Source organism: Aptenodytes patagonicus, chromosome 12 (assembly GCF_965638725.1).
Source record: "Aptenodytes patagonicus chromosome 12, bAptPat1.pri.cur, whole genome shotgun sequence".
NCBI classification, from domain to species: domain Eukaryota; kingdom Metazoa; phylum Chordata; class Aves; order Sphenisciformes; family Spheniscidae; genus Aptenodytes; species Aptenodytes patagonicus.
Window position 1 is genome coordinate 756,435 of NC_134960.1, and position 25,744 is coordinate 782,178.

The 25,744-nt window shown below is 48.4% G+C and overlaps 2 protein-coding genes across 10 annotated transcripts in view; one reads left to right on the forward strand and one right to left on the reverse strand.

Annotated features, from left to right (window-relative positions):
- The window catches only part of LARS1 (leucyl-tRNA synthetase 1), a 33,635-nt gene extending 30,251 nt beyond the window's left edge, over window positions 1-3,384 (forward strand). For all 3 annotated transcript variants that reach the window (XM_076349630.1, XM_076349632.1, XM_076349633.1), the window contains exons 31-32: window positions 277-409; window positions 2,981-3,384. In XM_076349630.1, the coding sequence (XP_076205745.1) occupies window positions 277-409; window positions 2,981-3,186 (339 nt within the window). In that variant the 3' untranslated portion in view covers window positions 3,187-3,384. The remainder of the gene's footprint in view (window positions 1-276; window positions 410-2,980) is intronic.
- A 9,266-nt stretch (window positions 3,385-12,650) lies between these two features.
- SH3RF2 (SH3 domain containing ring finger 2) overlaps window positions 12,651-25,744 on the reverse strand; it is a 51,268-nt gene continuing 38,174 nt past the window's right edge. For 4 of the 7 annotated variants that reach the window (XM_076349823.1, XM_076349819.1, XM_076349820.1 and 1 more), the window contains 3 exons: window positions 24,726-24,952; window positions 21,504-21,871; window positions 12,651-20,510 (listed from right to left, as the gene is read on the reverse strand). In XM_076349823.1, coding sequence (XP_076205938.1) covers window positions 20,217-20,510; window positions 21,504-21,871; window positions 24,726-24,952 — 889 coding nt within the window. In that variant the 3' untranslated portion in view covers window positions 12,651-20,216. The remainder of the gene's footprint in view (window positions 20,511-21,503; window positions 21,872-24,725; window positions 24,953-25,744) is intronic. The other 3 variants (XR_012996344.1, XR_012996345.1, XM_076349822.1) reach the window with 3 other exon arrangements.

Genomic DNA, 25,744 nt, shown 5'->3' on the forward strand with positions numbered 1-25,744 from the left:
ATGTATGAATATTTCTAACTAATACTTTTCAACAGTAAAAATTTGATTGATTTCCCTAAATATGTCCTAAAAACTTGTGTATACTGTGGCTTATGTTTAGAAGAGTTGTGGGAGTGCTTGCATTCTGCCACTGGCAGTCAGTGTTTCTACATGAAGTTTATCCATCCAGAATATTTGTTGGTAGATGATGTTTATTTGTTTTAGTTTCATGTTTCCTCTGAGGCTTGGATCACAAATACAGATTCTCCTTTAATGTTTGTATTAACTTTCTTTCAGCCCAGTGTGTCTGTATTTTTGGTGAACCCTCAACCATCAAATGGCCACTTCTCTACAAAAATTGAAATCAGGCAAGGAGACAATAGAGAGACAGTGATCAGACGCTTAATGAAGACGGACAGAGGAATCAAAGGTAAAATACTAGCACAGACATACAGCTATCACATGCTGATTAGATTAATATTTCCAGGAGAGAAGTGGAAACAAAGCTGCTGAAGTTTGTGCTGCTGTCATAGATGCTTAGAAAAGAGCAAGAAGTTTTGTCTTTGAGTGAACAAGAAAAGAGAGAATCTGCAAATGGGCAGGCTTTTCTATGGGTTTTCCTCATTAGTCTTTTGTTCTGCCACTGGTACACTGAAACCTAGTTTCAGCCAGAGATTAATATGGATGATATTTCCCCTTGTATTTTGAATTTCCAAGAAAAAGGGTTAGTCCCATAACTGGTTATAGGCAGCGTCTGTCACTTCTATTTTGGAGCCCAGGGCTGAAAAAAAATTTAACTAATTTATTTTTCTATTTAGCCTAAGGTGAATTAATTTAACAGTTGCTACATTGGCTCCTAATAATTTTTGTCCCAGTTCATAGTGGAAAACTATCTGTTCACTTAAAACTGGGATTACTGAAGAGTTGCTCAATAGCCTACCAATTACCATTGTTTACGCCAAACTTGAACTAGCAACCTCTGTGGGAACTAGTTTAATACTCCTTTTGACTCCTCTGAGCTATTTCTTTCCTCTCTACTCTTGTATTCTTTATGCACTAATACTTTATTTCAGCTGTTAAACATTGAACTCTGCAGTCATAAGAGAGACAGTAAGTACTGGAAGAATTTCTTTGAGAGCACTCAGCCCATGGGCAATAGTGGATTCCAGCGTGAAAGCGTTAAGACAAAAGCATTTCGTCACCTGTGAACCTGACTTTGCATTTAAGCTGTTGTAACGCTGCCTGTTCCATCCCCTGGCGTTAGCTGGTTGCCAGTAGTGGAGACCCAAGCGAGAGCAGCTGGGGAGCCAGAACTTGCTGCTGTGTCTGACAGCGTCATCACTGCTCGCTTAGCAGAAGTTGGTGCCTCAGTGGTGGTGCAGCGATGGCTCCGATAAAGGTCTCCAGGCAGAGCTTGGGGGTGCTGCTTTTGCTATGGCATATTGACTTAGAGCATGTCGAGTGCTCTGAAGTGGCTGGTGTACTGTGCTTTAGGAACCTGAATTCCATCATAGGAAAAAAATTCAACTCTATGGAGGTTCCTTTTTTTTGGCAAAAATCCTGATTGCTGCCAATAATTACTTTGCCTCCTCTTGCTTCTTTGCTTTCTAGATACTTTTCTGTCTAGTAAATTTATGCAGGACTTTTCTGCTGCCACCTAAGTTCTTGAGGTGATGTGCACTGACAAGACAGAAGAGGAGAGATGCTGTTTTCATCTTTGTCGCTGTCTCGTTACGTGGCACTGAGAAAACCTTGGCCCCTTTCCTGTTTTTTGCCTTGTTGCAGTTGGAATAAAAGCTGCCTCTTAGGAGTTCTGCTATGGTCAGTTTAAATGTTTGTGGTATCTTGGCAGTCTAAAGGTGGCCTTTGTAAGTAGCAGTATTTCAGGGTGGGTACTTTTCCTTGATTTTTCTTGGAAATAAGCAATGTTTTTTCTAGCCTACTTGTTGCTAATTTTAGTATTCCTCACTTACCCACCTGCTTGGAAAGATATTTTAGGAAAACACAGAATAGCATGATAAAATTTCGTGTCAGACACTGTTGAAACAAGCATTAAGTTTCTGGACAGTGTAATGAATGAAAATAGCTTTCTTAAAGGAACAGCAGCTGTGTTTTTGTTGAAGAATGCAGGAATTAAGAATCAAACAAACCTGAAGCACTGTGAGCTGGGTGTAAAAAGGAAAACTGGACCTCATCCAAAAGCTTGTGACAGCAGAGTAATTTTTTCTTTCTGTATCTTTCAACAACTTGTGTTAATATAAATGTTTATCTGTAGAAGAAAGACAACTACATACTGATGATGGTGCACACAGAGAGGAATATATGATAAAGTATGTAGTAAAATACAGGTGGGGGAAATGCACTGCATACGTAGTAGATGTGTACGCATATCTACTAGCCTTCTGCTAGGTGGATATTTTGAAATGATTGAAAACAAGTGAGATTAAACAGTGACTTTCTCACCCTGTCTTTTCCAGAAGGTGTCACTGTTCTGTTGGTGCACAAGGGCTAGGGGGTTGTACTTGGAGGAAGGCTTGGCTGAAAGGTCCCAGGCTTCCTAGAGATTTTTCTTGGTCTGCTTAGCAGTCTTCTATTAGTGTGCATTTTAATAGGGAATTGTATTTAAAACAACTCTCACCTTCCCCTTTCTCCCAGTCTCTGAAATTAATTCCTCAGAAAATGATACCATAACTGTTCAGTTACTCGTAGCTGTCCCAAAACCAGATAAGGCAAATTTAGTGCTTAGGGTGTGGTGTTGGGAGTTGGTATTTCTGTGTGGTTTATCCCCATTTCTGCTGGTAACTTGCTGTGTAACCACTAAATGACATCTTTGTAGTGGGTGTAAATCTTAACACGAATGTTATTCCCGAGAGAATGTATTTCCTTGGAGTAGATATAGAAGTACCGGGTATTAAGTATTGCTTTGATTAATTCAGTTGATATTAGCTTATCAGCTTGTGTGTAGATCCTGTAGCCTAACTAGCCAGTCTCTTTACTGCAGATCTCTCTAAAGTGAAGCTGATGAGGTTTGATGATCCTGTGCTTGGGCCACGCCGTGTTCCAGTCCTTGGCAAAGAAGAAGCAGAGAAAACACCTATTTTGGAGCAAGCCGTCTTCCACATTGACCTGGACAAGAAACATGTTCGCGTTACTGAGAATGGCCTGACAAAGGACATTGGTGACACAATTGTTTATCTAGTTCATTAAACTGGCGTGTACCTGACTTGATCCCTGGCAGTGAGAAAGTTCATAGAGTGACTTTGAAAGCATCTGTAATGAACAAAGATGAGAATTTGTTCTATTAAAAAAAAAAAAAAAAAAAAGCCCACCCAAACCAACCTAATTTTGCATGCAAGTTCACCCCTACTCTTTTAAACGTGGATATAATAAAATTATTTTCCTCTGGCCCTTTGGCTTTTCTTGAAAAGAAACAGTTATCCTGAATGTTAACATGGCGAATCTTCCTTTTCAGCTGTGGCCAGTGTTTTCAGAAGCAAACTAGAGTACCACACTCAGAATTCCTCTCTTTCCTAAATAGGCTAGGGTCTGGGTAGAGAAGTTGGTTGTAAATCTCCTGTAATAGAGGGGAAAAAGTTGCTTGCACACTTCTGTATTGTACTTTTCGATGACCCAGGTGTCTGAACACCATGAGGACACTTTTACACAAACTAGCAGTTCAGAATTAATTTGATGCTGAAGAACTCTTAAGCAGGAGTTAAATATGAAAGTTTCCATGCTTCTCAGCTCTTAAAACGGGAGTGCCTTTAGCAAACACTGTTAAAGACTGTGACTTTTCCTTTCTTTTTGTTTCATAAAACTATTCATAAATCTATTTTAAGTAGAAGGGTTAAGTGTTCTTTTCATAGATTTTAAATTGTGATGTTTCTGGTAATTTCGGGGCTATTGCAGGCTGCTTTTTCCCTTGAGTTATGAATCATCACATACAGCTTCAGGACTTCTGTCTGCAAATTCATGAAGGTGGCTGGTGACAAACAGCATGCTTTGTTCTGCACCATTGCTCTTCGGCAGTTTCACAATTCTTGATGCTCCATATGGCTTAACATTTGAACTTCCTCTAATAACACGTTACAGCGTGGGAGGAAAGAGCAGCGCAAGAGCCCAAGACTGCCGTACCAAGAGCGCCAAGCACTGCCGAGTGTGCCGTTTTCTGCCCCTCCCTTTATTATCCCTTTGAAAAGGCAGGTTTTGTTTGTGGTTATACAGACGCAATACGAGCTTTCCTTTGCTATTGCTTCTCCCCAGTCCCGCTAAGCAAATACTCATGTGGTTCTCTGAAAAGGTTTGCTTGTCAAGAGAAAAAAGGTGATTCCATGGTCTAAGGCAGTCCCTGGGCGCTGGGGATCGGCAGGTGGAAGGGTCGAAGCTAAATACTCCTCCCTGCAGGGTCTTGGGTGAAAAACTTTGCCAGCCCTAACCCTGATGGGCCTTTTAAGTCGCTGGAATACAGCGGGCCAGAGGAATGTACGTGGTGGGCAGAGGTGTCTGCTTGCTGGTTCAGGTGAGCTTGTCCCTCGGTGCACTGGACTGGTGGGCAGCTGGCGGTGCAGCTTCTGGGAGAGAAGAGCCCTGGCCGCAGCGTGGCTGCGGGGACCCGGCTGCAGCAGTGTCCTGGCTGTATCCCTTCACTCCAGCTGGGAACTGGTTCTTTGCTAAAGGTTTACTTTTGTGTAGTCTGAGTGAATTCCCTTCCAAACTAGAAAAATGAACCCCAGCACACATGTCCAGTGCCACCTCTCTCATGTGGCTGTTTTCATTAGGTGTTTGGAGCTCCTTTTCAGAGCATGGTGGTGAGATGCCTGTGCTAGTGCTGCTCTCGTACATGCCTTTTGAGAACTCCATTTTTCTGTTCAGTACGTGGCTGTTTCACACCCAGATATCATCTCTGGATTTCTTGCTCTCTAACAGTTGCTTTCCAGTGCAAAGGGTTGAAAGTGAGAGAGGTCCCCTCGTTGCTCCAGCGCTGGGACCCCTTTCCCTCCAGCCAGCCAGGATGCCCCAGCATCTCCCTAACAGCAGCGTGGCGGTCTGAAAATGAGGTATTTCAGCTTTGCGATTGCGGAGCCTCCTGAGTGTCTGTCATCGCAGGAACAGGAACCTGACCCGAACTCTGCACTTACCGGAGGAGGAATTGCAGCCACCAGGGTGGAAAGTTGAAAGTCTCCCAGCACAGAGGGTATTTCATACCCAACTCTGTTGTGGGTAAGCATGTAAGCTCTGTGACAGCGTGACACAGTGCCTCTGGTCAGCGCGGGGAGAGGGGTTTAAAAAAGTCTGACAAAGATTCCAAGTGGCGATGGGTCGATGTGCTCACAAAAACAGGGTCTTGTTTGGCTGGCTCCCTTTGAGCAAGTTTGGCTCGAAGGCTGCGAGCAGAAGGCTCTTACAGAAGACAAGAAAAAGGATTTGGGGTTTCCAAATAGGCTGAGGCGGATGCAAGATTTACTCTGTGGTCTCCGGATGGGAAGGCTGACACTGGATACGTGACAGCAGAGGTGATGTGTTGTGGAACTGGAACTCTTGTACTGCCCCTTGTAACTTGTCAATGGATGCTCTTCCCACGTATGTGCGTTTTGATAACCAGTGCTCCACAAAGAGCAGCTGAGGATCGGGTGAAGTGAGCTGATCAGAAAGGCTTCCTTAATTTCCTTGTACAAAAGCAGCTTTATTAGTTTCAAGAAGCAGGGATTACGGCAATAAAAATCTAACGTATTGACAAAGCAGCAGCTAGATAATCCGAGCAGATAAAAATTAGTTCAGAATTTTAGAACAATAATTATTGCTTCCTTACTCTTTTGTAATCTATGGGGCTTTTTTCCCTTCAGCAGCTGTCCAGAGAGCAAAGACTTTCCCACAGATGTTTGGGGGAGCTGGTTTATAAAGTGTGTGTGTGTGCGGTTCGTGTTTGGTCGTCCCCCCCCCCCCCTCCCATGAGGGGCAAGTTAAACAACGGTGGTATTTCTTATAGTCTCAGTGTTCAAGTGAATCAGCCAAACTGATTGTTAATGAGCAAGATAGAAAAAAACCCAGGTTTTTAGCTCTATGATGGTTTGTTGGCTTCCAGGAGATGTCACTGCTATGCTGGTCCTTATGCATTTTTCCCAATAAAAGCTAGTAACAGGATAAAGCAGCTTTCTTGGTATTAGATTTCCCACATTATTAACAAAATCCTGGCCTTACGTAGTAGTCTTCATGTTACGATTTTGGTTAGAGAAATCTGGAAAGGGAACCTTTTTTCTTCTTTTTAACTGAGCCAGTTTTTGACGTGTATAAATGCACAGCCGTGCAGAACAGGGTTATTGCTGTTATTTCCCGGCTCTTCCAGTTTCCTGCTGTAGCACCATAGGATATTTCCTTGGCTTTGAGCCCTTCAGTTTTCTGCAATTCGGGAGAACACACGGACACTTTTCTCCAAAATGTTGCGAGGCATAAATAACGTTTCTTACAGAAGGAAGTTAAAATATTTGGAAAAGATCAGAGGAACAGCAAGTGCCACCCGCTGCATCGCCTGATGCCATGCCAAGCTTGGACAGAGCTTGGCACCGCACAGCGATGTCAGCAGTAGGAAAAATCAGCTCGAGACAGAAAGCAGACTCTTCCTCTCTGCAGATGTTTCCCAGAGTGGAAGGAGTACATCTCCGTGATGCTGCTCTGCTGCCCGTCCCGGCACGTCCAAGAGAAGCGGCAGGTTTAGATCAAGTTGTCTCCTCTAGGCATCCAGCCAGGAGTCGTTCACGTCGTGAAGGAGGCAGCAATGGGTGACCAAGGCACTGTGAAACCTGTTCCTTCCATGTGCCTGTTCTGCAGGTACTTGATAAATTTGTCTCACTTTAAAAACAAAACACACAGCCCCTAGTGAGTTGGATCTCCCTTGGCACTAGCAAAGTGCTGGGCCTGCTTTTCACCCACTGGCGGGGTTTGGGTTTGGTATGTTTTAGCAAGGAAAGCTCTACGGGAGGAACGTGCTCTTGGCTGTCTTGCAGATGTGCTAAAGCTGCACTTAACTTGTCCACTGGATTTGGCTCGGTCCTTCAAACCTGATTAAATTGAATGCTTTAATTTGAGAGCCTCCTGCTGCCTGGGTGGTGGGGAAGAGAGGGGTGAGGAGCGGTGCCTGCAGTGGGGAACTGGTATGACATCAGGGTGTGGAGTGTGGTGATGTCATCTGTTCTGTGTGCTGGGGCTGTTCCCAAGTGCCGAGGCATCTGTTTCCACGTCTGGCTGGAAGTCATTGCTCTGCTGACAGGATGAATGTCTCTGAGGTCCCGTTGCCCTCTATTTTTTCCTGGGTAATGCCTGAAGATGGGACTTCTTTTCTTTCTGGTCTCAAGTAAGGAGTAAAGTTAGGAGCCCCATCCTTTGTTAACATCAGATATAATCTGGTATATATATTACAAAAAAAAAAAAACCTATATACAAACCATATAGCGGATGAGAAATGAAAGCTCACTGTTGCATATTATGCTGTAAAATATCTCCCTGCAGTGAGACTTGGGTAGGGCTTCTCTTACTCAGGAATTCAGTTCAAAGCAGTTTATTAATCCCTCCAGGCTTTGCTGGCAGAAGAGAGAATTATTGATTCTGTGGCACCAGCAAAGTATCCAGAATCTATATTTTGTTTAAAGCAGAAACAGTTATTCTTCAACAGTGCCTTATTGTGTCAGAAGGATTGCGTGACCTTTGGTGAATTATTTTCCGCTGAAGTGGGGAGCAGCAGAAATCATCATGCAAGAGCTGGAGATGCACATCAGCTGCTGCGCTGGGGAGAGCTGCCCAGGAACAGCTACCGCTGAGGTTGGTTTAGAATGGTCTTTTCTAATATTTGTACTGTACTTTCCAGGGTCACCATTCTTATCGACCAGTTCTTGAACTGCCTGTGTGGCAGTGGTAAACCTTAATGCTGTTGCAGAGCTGGGCTGCTGGCTCCATCTGGTTAACGTGAAGGGACTGGAGGTGTCCTCAGCCTTCACCCCATCCCCGTGCGGCCCCCGCTGCCCCCCTGTCCTGTCACACGGGTGGTGCACTGGGCTGCTGGGGCTCAGGAGCCCAGTGAGAGCACGGCACCACCAGCACCCGACCAAAACCTTCCACCCTGGAAAGATCAGTATCGGCCCTTGAAGCCCCTTCCAGTGATAATCGTGACTGGTTTGTTACGTTACCAGAAGGGCTGGAGAGCCGGAGATCTGATCGCAGCACAGCTTTTAGCATCCAAGAGGTAATTTGTGGTGATACGGCTGTGAGATACTGAAGTCCTTATGGGTATCATAATTTGCTCTGGAAGCACTTGTGGCTCACTGTAGATGTGGAGGGTGGTGGAGATCGGTGTGGAGCTCAGTGGCAAGGAGACGCAGGAGCAAGTGAATCCTTGAAAGGGAGCTGGTCTAAAATAAAGCAAAACGGTAGCACTAATCCTATGAATCTTCTTTCCTCCCCCACAAGGTCACTCCAACTCTGTAGTCTGCGTGTGATTAAAAATAGACAGGATCTTTTAATTTTGTGTGTTCTTGTTCCTTTCTCCGATGCACAGCAGAGCACCAGGGGAGCCCGTGAGGAGCCAGCCAGTGTGGCCTTCACCGCTGCCATCACCGCAGCTGCAGGGACTGGACCACCGGCCTCTTTGATGTCTGCCGCAACAAGGCGATTTGTGGGAGTTTGCGTGGCTTCTTGTTATGCCCTAAATGCCTCTGTAGTTCCCGCAGCAAAGAAACACTGAGAAAACAGCAAGCTTGAACCCGTTCCTGTTGCCTGTCCCACTCGTGGTGCCCAGACACCAGCTGCTGCACAGGGTGACCCAGGAGGGGCTGGGCAGTGACCGCCACAGCCTCCCTGCAAACCATCAGCGGTGGCCCCGTGTGTTTCGGGGGTCTGCAATGCCCCCCGCTGCCCCCACCTGTGGGCAGGGGCTCTGGCAGCGAAGCACAGCTGCCCGCAATGCAGGCGCCCTGGCTGGGTACCCGAGCACCGCTAAAAGCTGCAAGGAGGTAAATCTGCGTTTTATCTGTGGCATAGAGGGGGTTCAGTTGTTGCTCCTCTGATCTTTAAGCTGTGGCTGTTAGAGTAATTTTTGATCTATTAAGCAGAGATACGTGTCTAATAGGAAGAATTTTTATTTCTTTTGATGTTTTATTTCTTTAGTAGCAGATTGGGTTTTTTTTGTCCTTTTTTCTCTTTACTTGGGCGGGGGTCACATTACTTTCCTCCAGGTTTCTTTTATGTCTTTCATAATGTGCGAGGAGGAGAAAATCATCACTGCTAATTTGCATTAAGGACGTGAGTTAGATTCAAAGTCACGGAGCATTTCAGCAGTGCTTTCTGAAAATAGTTCTTCGGGTTTTGTTCTGACACCACTCTAAAAGCTGGGCTGCTTATTTGATGGAGGGGGTTTTATGATGCTCCTTGGCTGAATACACGGGAGCTGGGGTTTGCAGGTGTCTGCTGGACCTGAAACAACTGAGGGGGCGAAGCAGCCCAGGCTGGGGCGGTGGCGGCGCCGGGGCTGGAGTGTCCGCAGGGATCCCAGCCGTGCTGGGGACCTCGGGCCCTGCTCCGGGCGGCAGTTCCTGCCTCGCACCTTTCCCTGCTCCAGAATCTTGGGTAGAGAAGGCAAAACCAGGCTTTTGATCAGTTTTTTCCAGATGATGCTTTTTTGGTTTCCATTTTTGGCTGGATCAACTGGGTCATAAGAATGTGCTACAAGTGCTAATTACTTTAAAACTGGGGGCACAGTTCTGACCTCCAAACCTCTGCTCTGTACAACCTAAAATATTCTTCTTGTATGACCCAAAGTATCCTCCTTCAGTGGGTTTTGATTCTCTTGCTGTGCCAGCTGCTCTCACAGGTACAAATCCAGGCAGCCTCCTCATCACAGAGTGGTGGGGGGGCTGAGGCCCTCTTATTTCCCAGCTTTTGGCATTTTTAAAGAACTCGCTCAAATACTGCAGGGGTTTCATAAACAGGGAATGAGTTAACAGGACAGGAAGCATTATATTGTTATAATGGTACATTGTTTAAAGTACTGTTACTGTTATAAAACAGGTTTAAACAATGTGGTTCCATAGCAAAGGTCCGAGAGCTTCGGTTCTGCTGGAGATGGAGTGTTGTGCTGGATGTATTTACTCCTGAATTGCAAACAAAAGGCAATGCAAATGAATTGCAAGAGGCTGGATAGCAAAGCACTATTGAATTTACTTCAGGCAATAGCAGTGAGAGAGAAAGATAAATACCGGAATGGGAATCAGCACTGCCCTCCTGGGTACTCCGAGGATGATGCGGTTCATACTTGTTTCTCCTTTGTTTCTGCTGGAACAATGTTTCACAGACTTTGAAGTCTGTCTTCACTGCTGTTGGGGATACAGCTAGCAGAGGGTTTTCATTCTTCCAGTTAACGGCACCAGTTCACCTGGCAGAGGAGATGACACCTGCACCCCAGGTGTGGTGGGACTCAATCCAGTGCTGGAGATAGCATTTGCCACAAATAGAGGGAAATTGTTGGAATTGAAGCAAGGTTTAGCAGTTAGAAAACATCCCTGTTTTCCTCTGGTGTAAATCTGTTGGGAATCTGAGAACTTTAGCTGAGATTTTTCTTGTCTAGCAGCCTTAAAAATTGCAACTGTGCAGATTTATTACCCAAATGCACTTGCCCCGCTGTTGGAGCTGGGCTGCGCTGCACAGCCCCGCCTCGGCTGTGGGTGCTGGCGGTGCCCTGGGTGGTCCGTGCCTGGGATGCAGCCCGGCCCGGTGCCACGGGCAGTGCCAGTGCCTCCCCCGCTGCCCTGCGGGCTGAGCCAGGGAGAGGTGCCAAACACGGGTCAGTCTCTGCGTGGGGAGAGCTCTTCCCTCGTGGGGGTGGGGGGTTCGGTTGGGGCACCCCTCACCAGCAGGTGCCCCCTTCCCCAGAGGCGCTGCGGCGGCTTGATGCCCGCAGCCAGGATCAACGTCCCGGAGCACAGCGCTTAATAGTGATCTTGTTTAAAATGATGCAAACATGAAAAATTCATTTGGGGCTCAGTCCCGGAGAAGCTGGATCCCACCCACTGCCGCCCCCCATGCTGTTTGCACCGGCGTGTGCAGGGTCCTGCAGCCAAATTCCTTTTTGATCTGAATCTGTTCTGTTACCTTGATGCATTTTCAAAGCAGAACTAATGCATTAAATCTTAGGAATTGCCCTGTCTCCTGCGCGGAGGCAAAAGCAGCATTTGTTTTATAATGGAACTCCAAGCAACTACTCATGTTTTTAAAGTACTTTGTAAGAGCAGGATTGTGTGTGTCTGTGCAGCTGCTGTAGAATTACATAGCCCAGAGCTGATGCTGTACAATATACGTTGCCGTGTAACCACGGTGGCAGGGAACAAGGAGCCCTTTCAAGCCAAGGGGGAGACGCAGCCAAGGGCTTGTGCCTACTGAACATCCTCATGTCCTGCTTTTAGTGAAACTTGTAGGTGTCCAGCACCCCTCAAAATCTGTCTTCCCTGTGTTGAAGGTGTGCCGAGCAGAGGATTCCAGGTCATGGGCTGAAATGAGCTACCCCAGCACCCAAGCGCAGGGTAATTCACTGGATCTGGTCTAGATCTGGCCCTTGAGTTCACTCTTGCTGTGGAGTGATTTCAGTAGGACGTGCAGGATGAGGTGGAGAAGCTGGTCCTTGGTCGTTGTGTAAACCCTGCTCGCTCCTTCCAGGGCACCCTCGGTGGAGACTGGGCAGCACTCCCGGCTGCTGGCCGCCTGCTGCCGGTCAGGCGGCCCGAGAGCTGGAGCGGTGGGCTGCCACCAGACCCTGCAGGAATGCTGCTGCTTAGCTGAGGGTATCCTAATTAAAAAACCTCCCAGCGAGGGAGCCTGAGTCATGATTCCCTCTATCCATCCAGTCCTTCTCCCTCACCACCCACCATGCAAAATGCCTTGTTTTTAAAAATAAAATGCGTGAGTATTTTACAGCAGTCTCTCTCTCTGCTGCTTCTCGTCCCCTTCAGTATGTTAAACCTGGATATAATGCCCAATAACCCCAGTGTGTTAAATCTGGATATAATGCCCAATAACCCGCTCCTTCTGCCAGACCATCGTATTACAGCAGTTTCCTGATCCAACAGTGGCTTTGAGAGTGTGAACCTAAATTGCCGTCTTCAGCTGGGACTTGTGATCTGAAAACGTAGTGCAGATTTATTTGTTGTTCTTGGGAGAGCAGCAGTGACCCACTCGTTCTGCAGCTGAAGAGTTTATAGCAAAGGGGTGGTGCCACGGTGCATCGGCAAGGGACGAGACTGGAAGCAGGACCAGGGTCCCGTCCCTGCGCTCTGACTGTCCCCGCCTCCTGGGACTCGCTTCTAACCACATAAAATGGAGTAAAGCGCTGTGCTCTCCTCTTGGCCAGAGATTTCAAAGCACTTTAAAAAGGGGGGGGGGGGAGAAGTCAAGTAATGCTAAATATTATCGTTTTATTTGCTTGTAGGTTCCTGCTGGGGGCAAAGAGTGTCAAAAATAGAAAGCAGGAACTTGAGCTCAGACCAGCTGAAACTGAGCTCAAGCTGGAACCTGGCTGGTGAGCCGGAGAGCAAAGCCCTTGTTCCCAACCTCAGCGCCAGGTAACCCTCCTCTTCCTTGCCATTTGTTCCCAACTGGCAAAACAGCAACCCAAAATAAGAATGTGAAAGTAAACATTCCTGTTTTTTCATGCAAAAAGTTTTAATGGTAACACAGTTGCTTCCACGGGACGGAATACCGCACGCGTCGGACGCTGAAAGCTTTACCAAGACCTGTGTTTCCCACTTGATGACCCCCACCAGGCTAGCCAGCTAATTTGGTAGTGCACGCATGCTGCAAGTCAGTTCTGCCACTTACACTTCCAGTGTATAAGGTGCCATAATCCGTTTGGCTCCAGTTAATTTAATTAATCTACAGGCTACAGATCTAAACATTAGTGCTATAAACTTAGACAAATAAACTTCTGAAAACTTAAAATGTTTTTAAACAATTGTTTTTCAGTTATAGAAATACAAAATAAATATCTTGAAGATTAATACAAAACAGAAAATGGGTATCTTCTTGTTTATTGAGTTCTTTCTTCTCCCTAATAGTATGTTAAATTGAAAAAACCTTTTTAAAAAATGAACTTCACATCATGGAAAAAATATTAAGCATGACTGAATTTGTACAAGTGTCTCTAAACAATAAACTAAATGTATGTATTTTATTTATTCCTCCCACCCATCACCAAATAAGAGAAGATTATATATTCTACTGTTTCTAAACATATACATGTAAAAATCGTCATTTCGGTTTTCTCGTTTATAGTAACGTGGCTGTAACATTTCATGATAATGCTTCCTGGGCTCAGTGCAAAAAGACAACGACAAAATTCCCTGGTCTGTTATGCAGGGGATCAAGGTAAATTACCTTTTGTTGATCCCTACTGCCTTTAAAATTTATTTCGGTTGGAACTTTGGTATAAATAGATCTTTTTTCTACTTTCATTACACGTATAGTCTTCACCAGCCTGACCGCCGTTAGGTATCTTGTGTGCCAGCCCACAGAGTGGTTTCTGATCCCGTTCACAACTTTCCATTTGAAATGGGTACAGAGTGATCAGCTTGTGCAAGCTCCCACTGACCTCACTGGTAAGTCCCCATTGCTTCACCTGGACGGTTTTGGGTTCTAAACACTGATTTTATGAGTATTTTGAAATGTTACTTTTTAAACAGGGGAGATACTGAGACTTAAGGCATAAAACCTGAAAAACTTAAAGTCTATAGCTATTGTTACACTTAAAACTTGTAGTTGTGCAAATGAACTGCAATAACTATTGGGCAATCAATAAACCTGCTAAAATAATGATAAATGTACACATGAACTTACACATTCCTGGGCTGCTCAGTGCCCAGCTTAACTGTTTTGGGGCCAGTGTTTGCATTCCTCTTTCCTAGTGCTAGGCACGGAGGAGGGACGGGTGATGGGCCACCCCTCCTGCCGCTCCCGGGCTGTGCTGCGGCCGAGGGAGGGCTCGGAGGCTCTGCGGCGGCGAAGCTGGCTGGCTGCGAGCTGTGGAGGAGCTGCAGGGGTGGGGGGGCTCTTCAGGAGCCCTCGTGGCTGTAGGAAAAAAACTCTTGAGAGCGACTGTCAAAGGCTCAGCAACTGGAAGATGAACAGAAATCACAGCCAGGCAGGGTCTGTCTCGTGGTCACTGAGCTACCCCTGGCACCCGTCGTCTTTGTGGGTGTCTGGAGCTGCCCATGCCCGAATCCAGCCTGTGAAGCCTCAAGCCTGGCCGTCCCCTGCTGTGGGCAATGCAGTTTCTGGTGGCACGCAACCAGACGTGATCCTAAATGCTTTGCGTGACCGCAGCATCCTCTTGTATGACTTGTTCTCTGACCAAGGGATCATTAGACCCTCTTTACCACAGAGCAGGGACTGATCCTGGGGGACTTTCTATGGACCCCAGCCTAGCTATGGTTCTCAAGCTCCTAGGAGAGTAGTCTGCTAGCGATGCAGCAGCCAGATTCCATCTGAAATAGCCTTGCAGAATTCCCTCCTGAGACTGAACATCATCACTTTGACCTTCCTCGTGGCAAGCAGTGGGAGAGTCCCCTTTGGGCCCAACGCTCCAGCACTTGGATGGACGGGGATGGGAGGCTCCTCTGCATCCCCCTTTGTGTCTGAGACAAGTTGCTTCTGGCTGGAGCAGGGAGGTGTCCTCCGCGTCAAGGACATGGAGAGAATTAGTTAATGTTATGTTTTTTTACCTCTGCTGCCTCTGCTTGTAATTTATCAGGAAACATGACTGCAGTTCAAGCTCGGGGGGTAGGTTACTTACTGAAGCACTCCAAGGTTTCTGCCAGGCTAGGCAGGCAATTAAAGCTGAGCTGATGAATGATCTGATTTGGGCTCCAATTCATTAACTAATCATAAGAAACGAGCAGATAGAAAATAAGCCCAATTCAAGAACTTGCGAGAGGTACGTTAATGGTCCCTCTGTCCCTGTGCGCTGCTTTATGCGCTTCTCCAGAGCTCCTTTCCTGCGCTCTGCTGACAAACGCAGTGCTCTGGGTGGTCAGAGCCCGGATCAGCCTGCGCCTTCAGCTGGGTAAGCAGAGAACAATATATTTTCATTATAGAAGTACATTACACTGCAGTACACCTGCAATTGTATTTTACTTTTCCTAATGTTGTTTTCTTTGCACTCTGTGCTTCATGTAATGGTTTGTGGTAAAACAGAAGACTGCAGAGTTGGTGGTTCAGCAGGGCCAGGGCGCGGACCAGCCTCTCCGTACCATTGAGAGTGCTGCAGAGGGGAGACATCGCTCGGGGGGGAATGGGGTGGCCTTCCCCCGTGAGCCCTCCTGGCCAACTCGGGAATGACAAAATGGGGTCCCACTGCTGATGTCTAACCTCTCTCCACTGGGGACATGGGCTGAAGAGAGTCTGGAGGGTGGGAAGACAGGAGGGAAGTTAAATATGTATATATAAAAAAAGAACAGAAACCCTCGAAGAGCTCACCCACCTCCACGTAAAGCTACCACCCTCCTGCCAACCTGTGATGCCTCCCTTTTCATTGCTAACCAATTAAAAAAAAAAAAAATAGGATGACAGCAGCCAGAGAGGGACAGGGGTTTGGCGCAGATCCTCATGGAAGATGCAGTGTGCTTCAGGTCAGCAGCCCAAAGCTGAAATAAAAAATGTGAAGTTTACTCATGCTCCAAGAACCCAGTGTGGTGATTCTGCTTGCAGAGTAAAGGTGGTTGGAGTAACTGCTCCGGAACAGATGTTTTTAGTCTGGTGCACTTAGAGAATTGCTCCCCGACAGACCCAGTCGATGTCTTCCCCAGCATGATTGGCTTCTCCGTGTAGACGAGGGCCACTTGTTGGGCACTGCCTGGCTCAGGGCTCGTGACAAAGCTCCAGGTGGTTCTGCTTTAGCCTGGGCTTTTGGAAGAAAAAGGTCTGAGTTCTAGTCCCTCTTCCTTGGGATGTTCCTCAGTAAAAAATGCATTCCAGATGCTTCCTCCTAGGTGTTGCCAGGGGAGGAGTGGAGAAGGTGAGGAGGACTTGGCAATTTTGCCCAGTGGGTTGCAGTATGAAACCAGCGGGCAGGTATGTCTACGGGAACAAGATGCTTATTAGAGCTGTTGCTTTAAAATGTCTTGTTTTCAGTTCTCTCTCCCTACATGTTTTGAATATATTTAGGGCACTTATCACCATAGCATCAAAGCACTGAAATATCCTATGCAAGAAACTGAGAGATCTATCCCAAAATAGCTGCCTGCTCTTTTACCAAAGCACCAATTTCGCTGTCAGTGCTTCCTTTCCTTGCCGCTGCCCGTGACTGCGTGTGTATGCACGAGTGTCAGAGCTTTCTCTGTCCCCATCAGCCCAATGCTGTCACTTGTTGTCATAACGCAGCGGGTTAAGGGCCAAGTCCAGGAGAGATTTGTGGTGCTTTTTAGTGTATTTGTCTGACTTCAATATCATGTAATGGGCTGAATGCTTTTGCAGACTTCCCTGTGTGCATGACTGCTGTGAAACCTTATTGCTGTTTATCTTGATATAAAAGGGTGGTTTTGTTCCATGAAAGGCAATATTCTGAACTGATAATGTGAGTGGTATCTGGCTGTTGTGAGCCCAGATGTGCAGAAAGACTTTATGGCTTGTTAAGTCTTAAGGCATGCTGAGCACCTCTGGCTTTTCTTGATGCTTTTGGTGTCCCCTGAAACTTAGCGCATCTGATAAATCGGGCCAAAGGAGGTGCTGTCTTTCCTCGTATCTGGGCTTTGGTGGCAGGACTGAGGCGTGAGAAACAGAGCTGCAGTCACTTCTGTCTGTTGCTCTGAGCTTTTCATTCTGCAGCCCCAAACTGAACTTCAAATTCTTCCTTGCTGCCTGGCCTTGCACGCCTGCCTCTCGTGGGAAAACCTGCCCCACTTGTAGATTAAATTTACAAGGTGACTGACTTCAATGTACATCTGTCTGAAGCCCCCGGTGAGTTATGGTTCGTTGTTTTCTTTTTGCCCCTCATCTTCAAATGCCTCTCTGCATGCAGATGGCAGTGAGCTCCCTCCTGAGCATCAGCAGTTATTGATGTGCTCCCTGGTCTCGAGGAATGCTCCTTCTGAGCTCCTGACTCAACAGGCACCGGGGTCTTGCAGGGCAGGGTTAATTGCCGATAACAAGGGAAGATCTTCGATTGGCACCACTGCAGAGTCCCTGGTTCATCATCTCGTTCCCGGCTCTCTGGGGACACTGAGCTCTGCTGGAGCCGGGGGGCTCGCGGCTGCCCCTCGCTGTAGAGTGTAAAACCTCGGGATCTGCATCAGTGGCGGTGCGTGCGCAGGGATCGGCCTGTCCCCCTTCCCAGAGCACAGCCCAGCCTGCTCCCAGCCGCGTCACCCTGCTTGGGAAACACTACGACCAAGGCAGCCCCGTTAGACCTTGGCTCTGTTATATTGGCATGAGATGAGGACACTGGTTTTGGGGGCCAGTAAAATGCAGAAGTTTCCCTTCCTTCCCTACTGGGGTAGAGTTAATTTTCTCCATAGTAGCTAGTATGAGGCGATGTTTTGGATTTGTGCTGGAAACAGCATTGACAATACAGGGATGTTTTTGTTACTGCTGAGCAGTGCTGACACACAGTCAAGGCCCTTTCTGCTCCTCACCCCACTCCACCAGTGAGCAGGCTGGGGGGGCACAAGAAGTTGGGAGGGGACACAGCCGGGACAGCTGACCCCAACTGACCCAAGGGACATCCCACACCATATGGCATCATGCTCAGCATATAAAGCTGGGGGAAGAAGAAGGAAGGGGGGACATTCGGAGCGATGGCGTTTGTCTTCCCAAGTCACCGTTACATGTGATGGAGCCCTGCTTTCCTGGAGATGGCTGAACACCTGCCTGCCCATGGGAAGGAGTGAATGGATCCCTTGTTTTGCTTTGCTTGTGCGTGCGGCTTTTGCTTTACCTGTTAACCTGTCTTTATCTCAGCCCACGAGATTTCTCACTTTTACTCATCGGATTCTCTCCCCCATCCCACCGGGGGGGAGTGAGCGAGCGGCTGGGTGGGGCTTAGTTGCTGGCTGGGGTTAAACCACAACACCTACACACACCATCCCTGCCAAGTATTCAACTGGGCTTCACGTTTCCTATTCCTCCTCCTCTGCCAGCATTTCCATCTGCATAATTAATTCTCGTGTAGCTCCAACCACCCATGCCACCATCTTCTGTGAGTCTCATGGGAGGTCAGCTGTTGAAATGCATTAGATGCTTCGTCAGCAGATTACAGATCAGGTCATACCAAGCTGTCTATCCTCTCATTAGCATGCAGTAAGTGATCACATCTGGAGCCAGGCGTGAGCAGGCAGCCCCTCCTTCCCATCCAAACCAACACTTATAAATTACTACCTGAGCTGGTCTGGGCATACCTAATGCAATTCTATTTATTTCTGAATGTGCTTGGGAGAAGTGGAGGTGTTCTTGGTTATAGAGTCAGCTTATGAGGTTTTCTGGTTTAGTTTTAAAGGGATGAGAGGAGTCTTCAGCAAAGAACTGCCATGTCTTCTCTGAGATGTTCAACTGTCTTTGAGGTGGCATTGCTGAGAGTCATGTTCACCCTCTTATTTGCAGCTTGCGCCACCTTTTATACCTGGGAAAACTGCACGTTTTCAGTTTGTCAGGATTTTTCTACAGGAGCTTAGTGACAGAGAGCACAAGGTGAAGAACTTATCTGTGCCATTGGTGGTTTCTGTGCTACTGAAAATCCCTGCAGGCAGATGCCAGCTTCCTGCTCCACAAACAGAAAAAGTCTGAAAGAGTAAAAGAACAGGTGCTGTAGACTAGTAAATGATTTTATCCATTCCCTTTTCTTAGTTCCAGAAGAAAACGTCCTTCTCTGAGGCTGTGCCAGTACCTCGGAGAGTTTCCATTGACCAGTGGAGTTAATTTCATGGGTTTTGTATGCAATTAACCAAGGATGTGATTTTACAGCAGTTTTGGATGAAGCACAGCTACCGCTGTTAGGAGATCTAGCGGTCGGTGGTTGTGGCTAGGATGGGAATTGCTGGTCTATAAACCAGCAACAAAAACAAAGTATGAAAAACAAAAGCTGTTGTGCACGGGTTTGCTGGAGAGCAGTCCCAGCTGGTGAACTGGGCACAGCTCTCTGGCTGTGCCTGCTTTTCTGTGGATGCACAGGAGGATACTTGAAATGGGGTCAGCTGAAAACTGGAGCTGGTGCTGCTGTGGCAGAGGGGTGGTCTGTGGCATGGTGAATGCTGAATTCTGCTTTCTATTATGTAGGCAATGTTTCATGCATCTTAATGTAGACTTAAACCCATGAATTCCACTTAGGATATTTACAAAAGCAGTATCTGAATAGGTGGGTGGTGGGAAGGAGTTGGAGTGAGCTCGTGGACCGCTAGGAGGTACCTGACAGGTAATTAGAGGAAACCAAGCAATGAGGAGAAGCAAGATTCAATACCCCTGTCTGCAGAGTCTAAGTGACTGTGGCAATGGCACATCCCTTTCCATTGTCTCTTTCCTCTCCAAATCACCTTTTAAACTGTATTCTGTGTTAAAACTCCTGGACTAAAACAAAACAGAAAAGCAAGCAAGCAACCAACCTAACAAAAAATCTGAGTGAATCCCCCTCAAAAGGCAACACGAACCATCAGCTAGGAACTGACTGATTTTGATTTATGGTTTCTTTATCTGGCAGAAGCAGGAAGGTAATGAACCAGTGTTTTGATCTCTGTGGGCTTTCCTGCAGCAGTGAGGAGATCAAAACAAGCTTAACTAATTCTGATACCTGCACGCTTTCTTCCCCCTCCCGCTCCTTCTCCGGTACCTTACAGGCAGCCTTACACGACACCAAAGAACATCAGTTTTGTGGATGCCACAAACACCGTTCACGTCTCTCACAGCAGCCCCGGGGCAGTGGGGCTTCTCCAGTCGCGCTCAGCACAGCAGGGGCCAGGCCAGGCCTCTCCTGTGCCAGGACAGATGTTGTCCTGTCCCATCCCGCTCCTTTGGGATCTCCCCCTGTTCTCTGCAAGCCTCAGACTTGCAGGTCCTGAGGGTGCTGGCGGCGTGGAGGTGCAGGGACATGGGGAATACCTGCCCCTTGCCACGGGAGGGAGAGCGGTGGAGGCGGCAGGCTGGTGTGGGGTCTGGGGTGCTCGCCCCTCGCAGGAGGGAGGAGAGGAGCAGGCGCGTGAGGGAAAGCAAGCGGAGGAGTTACCCTGTCAGTTTGCAGAAATGCTGCTGTAGTTCTTCTTGACAGGGAAGGTCAGCTGCCTGGAGAGGTCCAGCGACAGCGCCTTCGGGTGCAGCGCCCGTCGCTGGTGCAGGGGGCTGGAGCTGGTCCTGGGCGAGTAGAGCACCGCCAGCTCGGGGCCCGGCAGGCTGGCTTCTGGCAGGAGAGCCTCCACCGCAGCCGCCGGCTCCGTCTTGCTGCGTGGCAGGCTCGGGGAGGGCTGCAGGCTGTGCCGCTTGGGGGGCGGGGGGCTGTGGTTCTGGAACCTCACTGTCTTCACTTGCTGCAATGAGAAGGGGACCAGAGTCACAGTGGGAAGAGCAGCCACCTGCCCTCCTTGCTGGGATCTGCCCTGGAGAACCGGGAGGGTGAGCTGAGGGGGCGGCTGGCTCCTTCCCAGGGGCAGAGGATGCCTGTGGAGAAGCCCAGTGTGATGTGCAGCTTATAGCAGGTGGAAGAGAGCACCAGGGAATGGCACAGCGTGGTGCAGCTGGCAGTGCCATCAGCTATCACAGAGACCTAGGAGAGTCGGTCCAGAGAGCCATCACCCGAGTTAGTGGGAGAGAGCGGAGGGGAGGACCAGGTGGCAGCACGACACGAGGACAGACGGTGGCCTGTCCTGCCGTACCCCTCACGGAGAGCCTGTGGTTTCTCTCCAGCTGATGATGTTCCTCCTGGGAACTCCAAGGTTGGTTGGGCTTTCTGGGACTCATGGAGCAATTTACTCTTTGGGTGCCACGGGAAGGAAAAGTCATTACTAGGACAATTTGCAGAATTATTTTATCTTTATGAAATTCCCCTCTGGCTGCCAGAGGGGAAAGGAATTTCCTTTCCAAATGGCTCAGCCAAAGCAATGCAGGGGAGATGGGGGAAGCTCTGTAGAGACCAGCCTGACATACAGTCTAACAGCCAGGTCTGTGGCATTTGCTCATTCGCTCCCAAATTCTCAAGGACCTCAGTGGGATTCTTGCCTGATTTAAGACCTCAGAAAAGTCTCAAGATTTGATCATGACTGAACATTGGTTTATACTGAAAGAGTCCATGCAGCATCTTGCCTTTCTAAAGGGCTTAATCTGAACAGCAGACTCTGCAACACAAATATCTGATTTCTTAATGCAGGTACCAATCCCAGTGACTTCTATCAGAAGAAAACCTGTCGAGAGTGGAGTGAAGCCCTCAAGGGATTTGGCCCCGGTCAGTATTGGGCTGACGCTGAATGCCAGTCCCAAGAGGATTGGGGGGACCCTCTGAAGCAGCAGGTAACCGCTGGCCGTACCTTTTCGGTGCTGTTGCGGGAGGTGTCTGGTTTCACCAGAATGGATGGCGGGGCTGATGCAGGTGGCTTTGGAGCTGCCTCGCTCTTTGCTGGAGGGTCTTTGGCATCCAGGATCACCGAGCTGCACACAGAGGGAGTTCTGCTTTCCCCTCCTCTGACCACAAGCGCCGGTGAAGCATCGTGGGAGAAGTTTGGCCTTGTTCCTGCCTCGGCCGTGCCAGCTCCAGGAGGGATGCTGTGCGGCTGGGGGCTGATGTTCTGATAAAGCTGAAACTGCTGAGGTCGTGCTGCAGCCGTGGGAGGACGCCTGAGGGAGCCGGCAACCTGCACGGGGGTCCCCGCCTGCCCCGGCCTCTGCAGGGATCCATCTGGGGAGCAAGAACCATTGGAAGGAGGTAAGTCAGCAGGAATCCAAAATGGTACAGACAAAACAGAGAGGCAGAAGTGAGCAGTGGTTACAGCCCTGCACTAACAGCCCCATTCGCAGGGATGCTGTGGGGTCGTAGCTCCCAGGGATTGCCACGCACCTACCTCCGTGCACTGGGAGTGGTGTGCAGTAAAGCCGTCTGCCTCCGTAGCCTTGCCTCGGCAGGCAGCCGCTCTGCTGGACACTGGCAAGGCCAACAAACCAAAACCCTCAATCCCCATGTATTTGCACAACTCATGCCACAGAAATTTTTCTGTCTTGGATAGGACCGATCTGGTTTCTGAGAGCTTGCCCTGCCTTCTCCTGGACTGCAAATGCTCTTGGTGCAAACGCTTGGTGCGTTAACCCGTAACACCAGGTTGCACAGCGTCAGCACGACGTGGTTGGATTTTCCTGCCCTGCTCCCGTGGCAAGGAGTGGTGGCAGCGGGGCTGCGTGGGGGAAGCACCATGATGAGCGAGTAGGACCAGACACTGCTGGGGAGCAGAAATCACCCCCCTGAGCAGAAACCTCCCAAGAGAGACCCTGGGGAACACCTCCCGTGATGGGGTCCTCACGGGGCCCGGGGTGCTCTCTGCCCCCTCCCCATTGTTTCTTTGCCGAAGGTACGAACCGCCAGCAGGAGCCCTGCTCCTGAGCCCTCCCTCCAGCCCTCGCCGTCCTGTGCTGTTTGTTGTTCCTTTTTGGCTGCTCCATCCCGTAGCTGCTTTCCTGCCTGTGGTGTGGGAAGTCACACACTTTATTTCTTCTGCAGTTTCTGCAGTTTCTTGCTATTCACAAGATGTTTGTTTTTTTTTTTTTAAACAGAGCCACCACAGGGGAATGAGTCGTTTACAGTAAAACAACTCTCTTAAGATAAATCCAATTTCGAGTCTAAAAACACTGACAGTGGCCCTTGCAAACGCGCCTCCCCCCTGCCAGGGGCAGTGCCTGCCTCCAGCAGCAGCTCCGCCTGCAAGCATGGGAGAATACACCACTTAGTTGCCCAAATACACTTGGAAATGTACTCCAAAGCAGCATGTATGGGCTGAAGATAAACCTTGCCAGCCTCGTTGGAAAGAGTATAACCAACTGAGATCTGCTAAGCCTTCACAAAGAGTTTTTCTGTGCGGAGTCAAAAAACTAAAATTACCAAAATAATCACAGCTGAGGACAGCCAGTGGTGTGGGACCCCGGGCTCCTCTGCCTGGGAGGTGTTCACTAAGGCTCCCTCTCCCTGCCCTCCGTCCTTGGGAGGGGTATTTCCTACAGCCCCGGGGATGTGCAAGTGAGAAGCACGTATTGGATCTTTGCAAAGGAGGAGAAGAAAAATAGAGATGATATAGAGGCTTTTTCCCTCTAGCTCTCTGCTACATCAAGGCTTTTGACTTCACAATTTCACCGGGTAACTCCTGCTTCTTTTTTTTTTTGTGTAGCATCCTTTCTCACCTTCAGGTTATTCATGATTTTATACATCTCAGATATTTCCAAGCTGAAATTTTTTTCTCCTGAAATAGAAGTTATTCTATTCTCTTGATCATCCTCCTGCATATTTTTCCTGATTTTACTATATTCTTTTTGAGTTACCAGAAATACATGAAGTGTTCAGGATATGAGTTTGCCAAAACTCCCCCAATGGCACAGCTGAGTTTTACTCTCTTGTTCTGAGTTCCTTTCTTAATAATTCCTAATAATACTCTAAATTAACTCTTTTTAAAATTGCTTCTGAGTATGGAGTTGGAGCTCTCAAGGCCGTCTGTGACAATTCCAAAACCTCTCTCCAGGGTGACAAAAGCTAATTTAGGGCCCAAGGTTGTGCGTGTATAATTAGGGATTATTTCTCCCTGTATCTGTGTATTGACGTTTCAGCTACTGTTTTAGCGCCCTGTTGCTGGGTGTTGTGGATTTCAAAGGTTGGATTTGCTGATTTACATTTTCCAAGATCACTACAGAAGTCCCTTTTAGAGACTGATAATATTGTCTTGGTACAGTTCACGTTTATCTTGCTGGAGTTTGTATTTCATTTTCTTTGTGTGCCACATAAGGACACTCTTATGTCTAATGGCCTCCCTTACTCTATTGTTGAAATGTTTTTGGTTTTTGAGCCACGTTCACGTGCCTGTTGAGGACACGGTCATCAGCTGCTCCCCCAGAAGCGAGCTGTGCCACTCTCTGGCACGGCGCCGGTTGGTATGGGTGAGCCAGCTGGCATTGCCCCCTGCCCTGCGTTTCTGCCTTTGCAGGGGATTAACCGCCCTGGGCATTTCACCCCCCTCCCCTGCCAGCCTGGAGGGTTAATCCACAGAGGCTGGGGCAGGCTTTGCTACACTCAACCTAGCAAACCACATTTTCCTTCACGTGCAGCCCCTTGCCCAGCGGCAGGATAACGCTGCCTGTCCTCAGCGCTGCAGCCTGACTGTAACGAGACCCCTTGGAAAGACCCTTCTCAAGAGCCCGTTTCACAAGGGGGATGCAGTTGCATGACAGCGTGGTCACTCCATGTCTGCAAACCTGGTGTGTCAGCCGGGGATGCCTGCCCGCCCCCCCAGCTCGCCTGTGGGTGAGAGGAGATGCTGTGAGTGCCCCGGGGAACGGCCGGTCTCTGCTCGTGTTGTGCTTAGCCTGACGCTGGACCCCAGCCCTGGCGGGGACCACTCGGAAGAGCTGCCGTTCTGGTAATGTGCATTTCTCTTTTTTTTTTTTTTTTTTTTTTTTTTTTTTTTTTAATGGCTCTGGTGCCGACTGCAGGCAGCCAGTATGGTTTGGGGGAGATGCGTCTGGCTTCTCCCTCCCAGAGACCCCCCCTAAGCACTTACTCTTCCTTGTGCTGCCGCGTCCGCGCCGCAACGATGCCTGTCCTGGGGCCGCCGCGGCCGTGGTCCTCACGGCTGAGGTGACAGGCACAGGCAGCAGTGCCGGTTTCAAAGGTCTGCTTTGTCTCGGGCTGTTTTCTGAGATGCTTCCTTGAGAGGAGAGTGAGGAGGTCGACAGCGTCCATGAGGTGTACAGGGAAGGCATCTTCGAATCAGAGAGACTAGATTTCCTGTTTGAAAAGGAAAAGAAAATAAGCTCAGACTAGACTTGGGGTTTTGTAAGGAAGGCAGGAGTTTGCCCAGGAGGAAACTTGATGGTTTTAATGCGCCTGCACTGCTCCCAAGTCAGGGCTTTGGTAGGAAACACTATGGACGATACAGCTAGTTCAGGTTTCTGATTCCATTATAATGAAGGATTTCATCTTTTTGCACCTGATTTATAAGAAATTATTCCCAAATAGCGTTAGGATTCATTACAGTAACCCCATGGCATTTCAAAAGGGACCTCCAGACACCAGCCCTCCCTCTGTAATTTGCCCCTATCCTACCCCTTCCCTGCTGGATGGCACCTTCAGCCTGAGCTGTAAGAGGCATCTCTCAGCGCAGGGGCAGGGCAGGTCCGTAAGGACCGGGCAGAGGCAGTATTTGTGCTCCTGTCGTTTGGGTCCAGCTTCCCCACTGCTGTTTGGTCTCTGGTGCACAGCACCTACTTTGGATTATCCTCCCCCCCTGCCTTTCCTAGGGAGGTCATCTTCGTGTTTTCACCTGAAGCCACTAAATTGCCAAAGCCCTGTCAACCTTCCCCACCAGCACACTAGCCAAATATCGCTTCAAATTCCTTGAGAGAGTGGGCCACGATGAGGTCCTTTTGCTAAATCCTTAACGGAAGGAAAACCCATTCCTCTGATTCTTCTTTACCTTTTTGGGGGTGTGTGTGGAGGAATGATTCATGGTTTAATAACTGAGCAGTGATTCATCAAATAACTCGGGCATCAATTTATCATAAAGAAATTTCCTAAGGA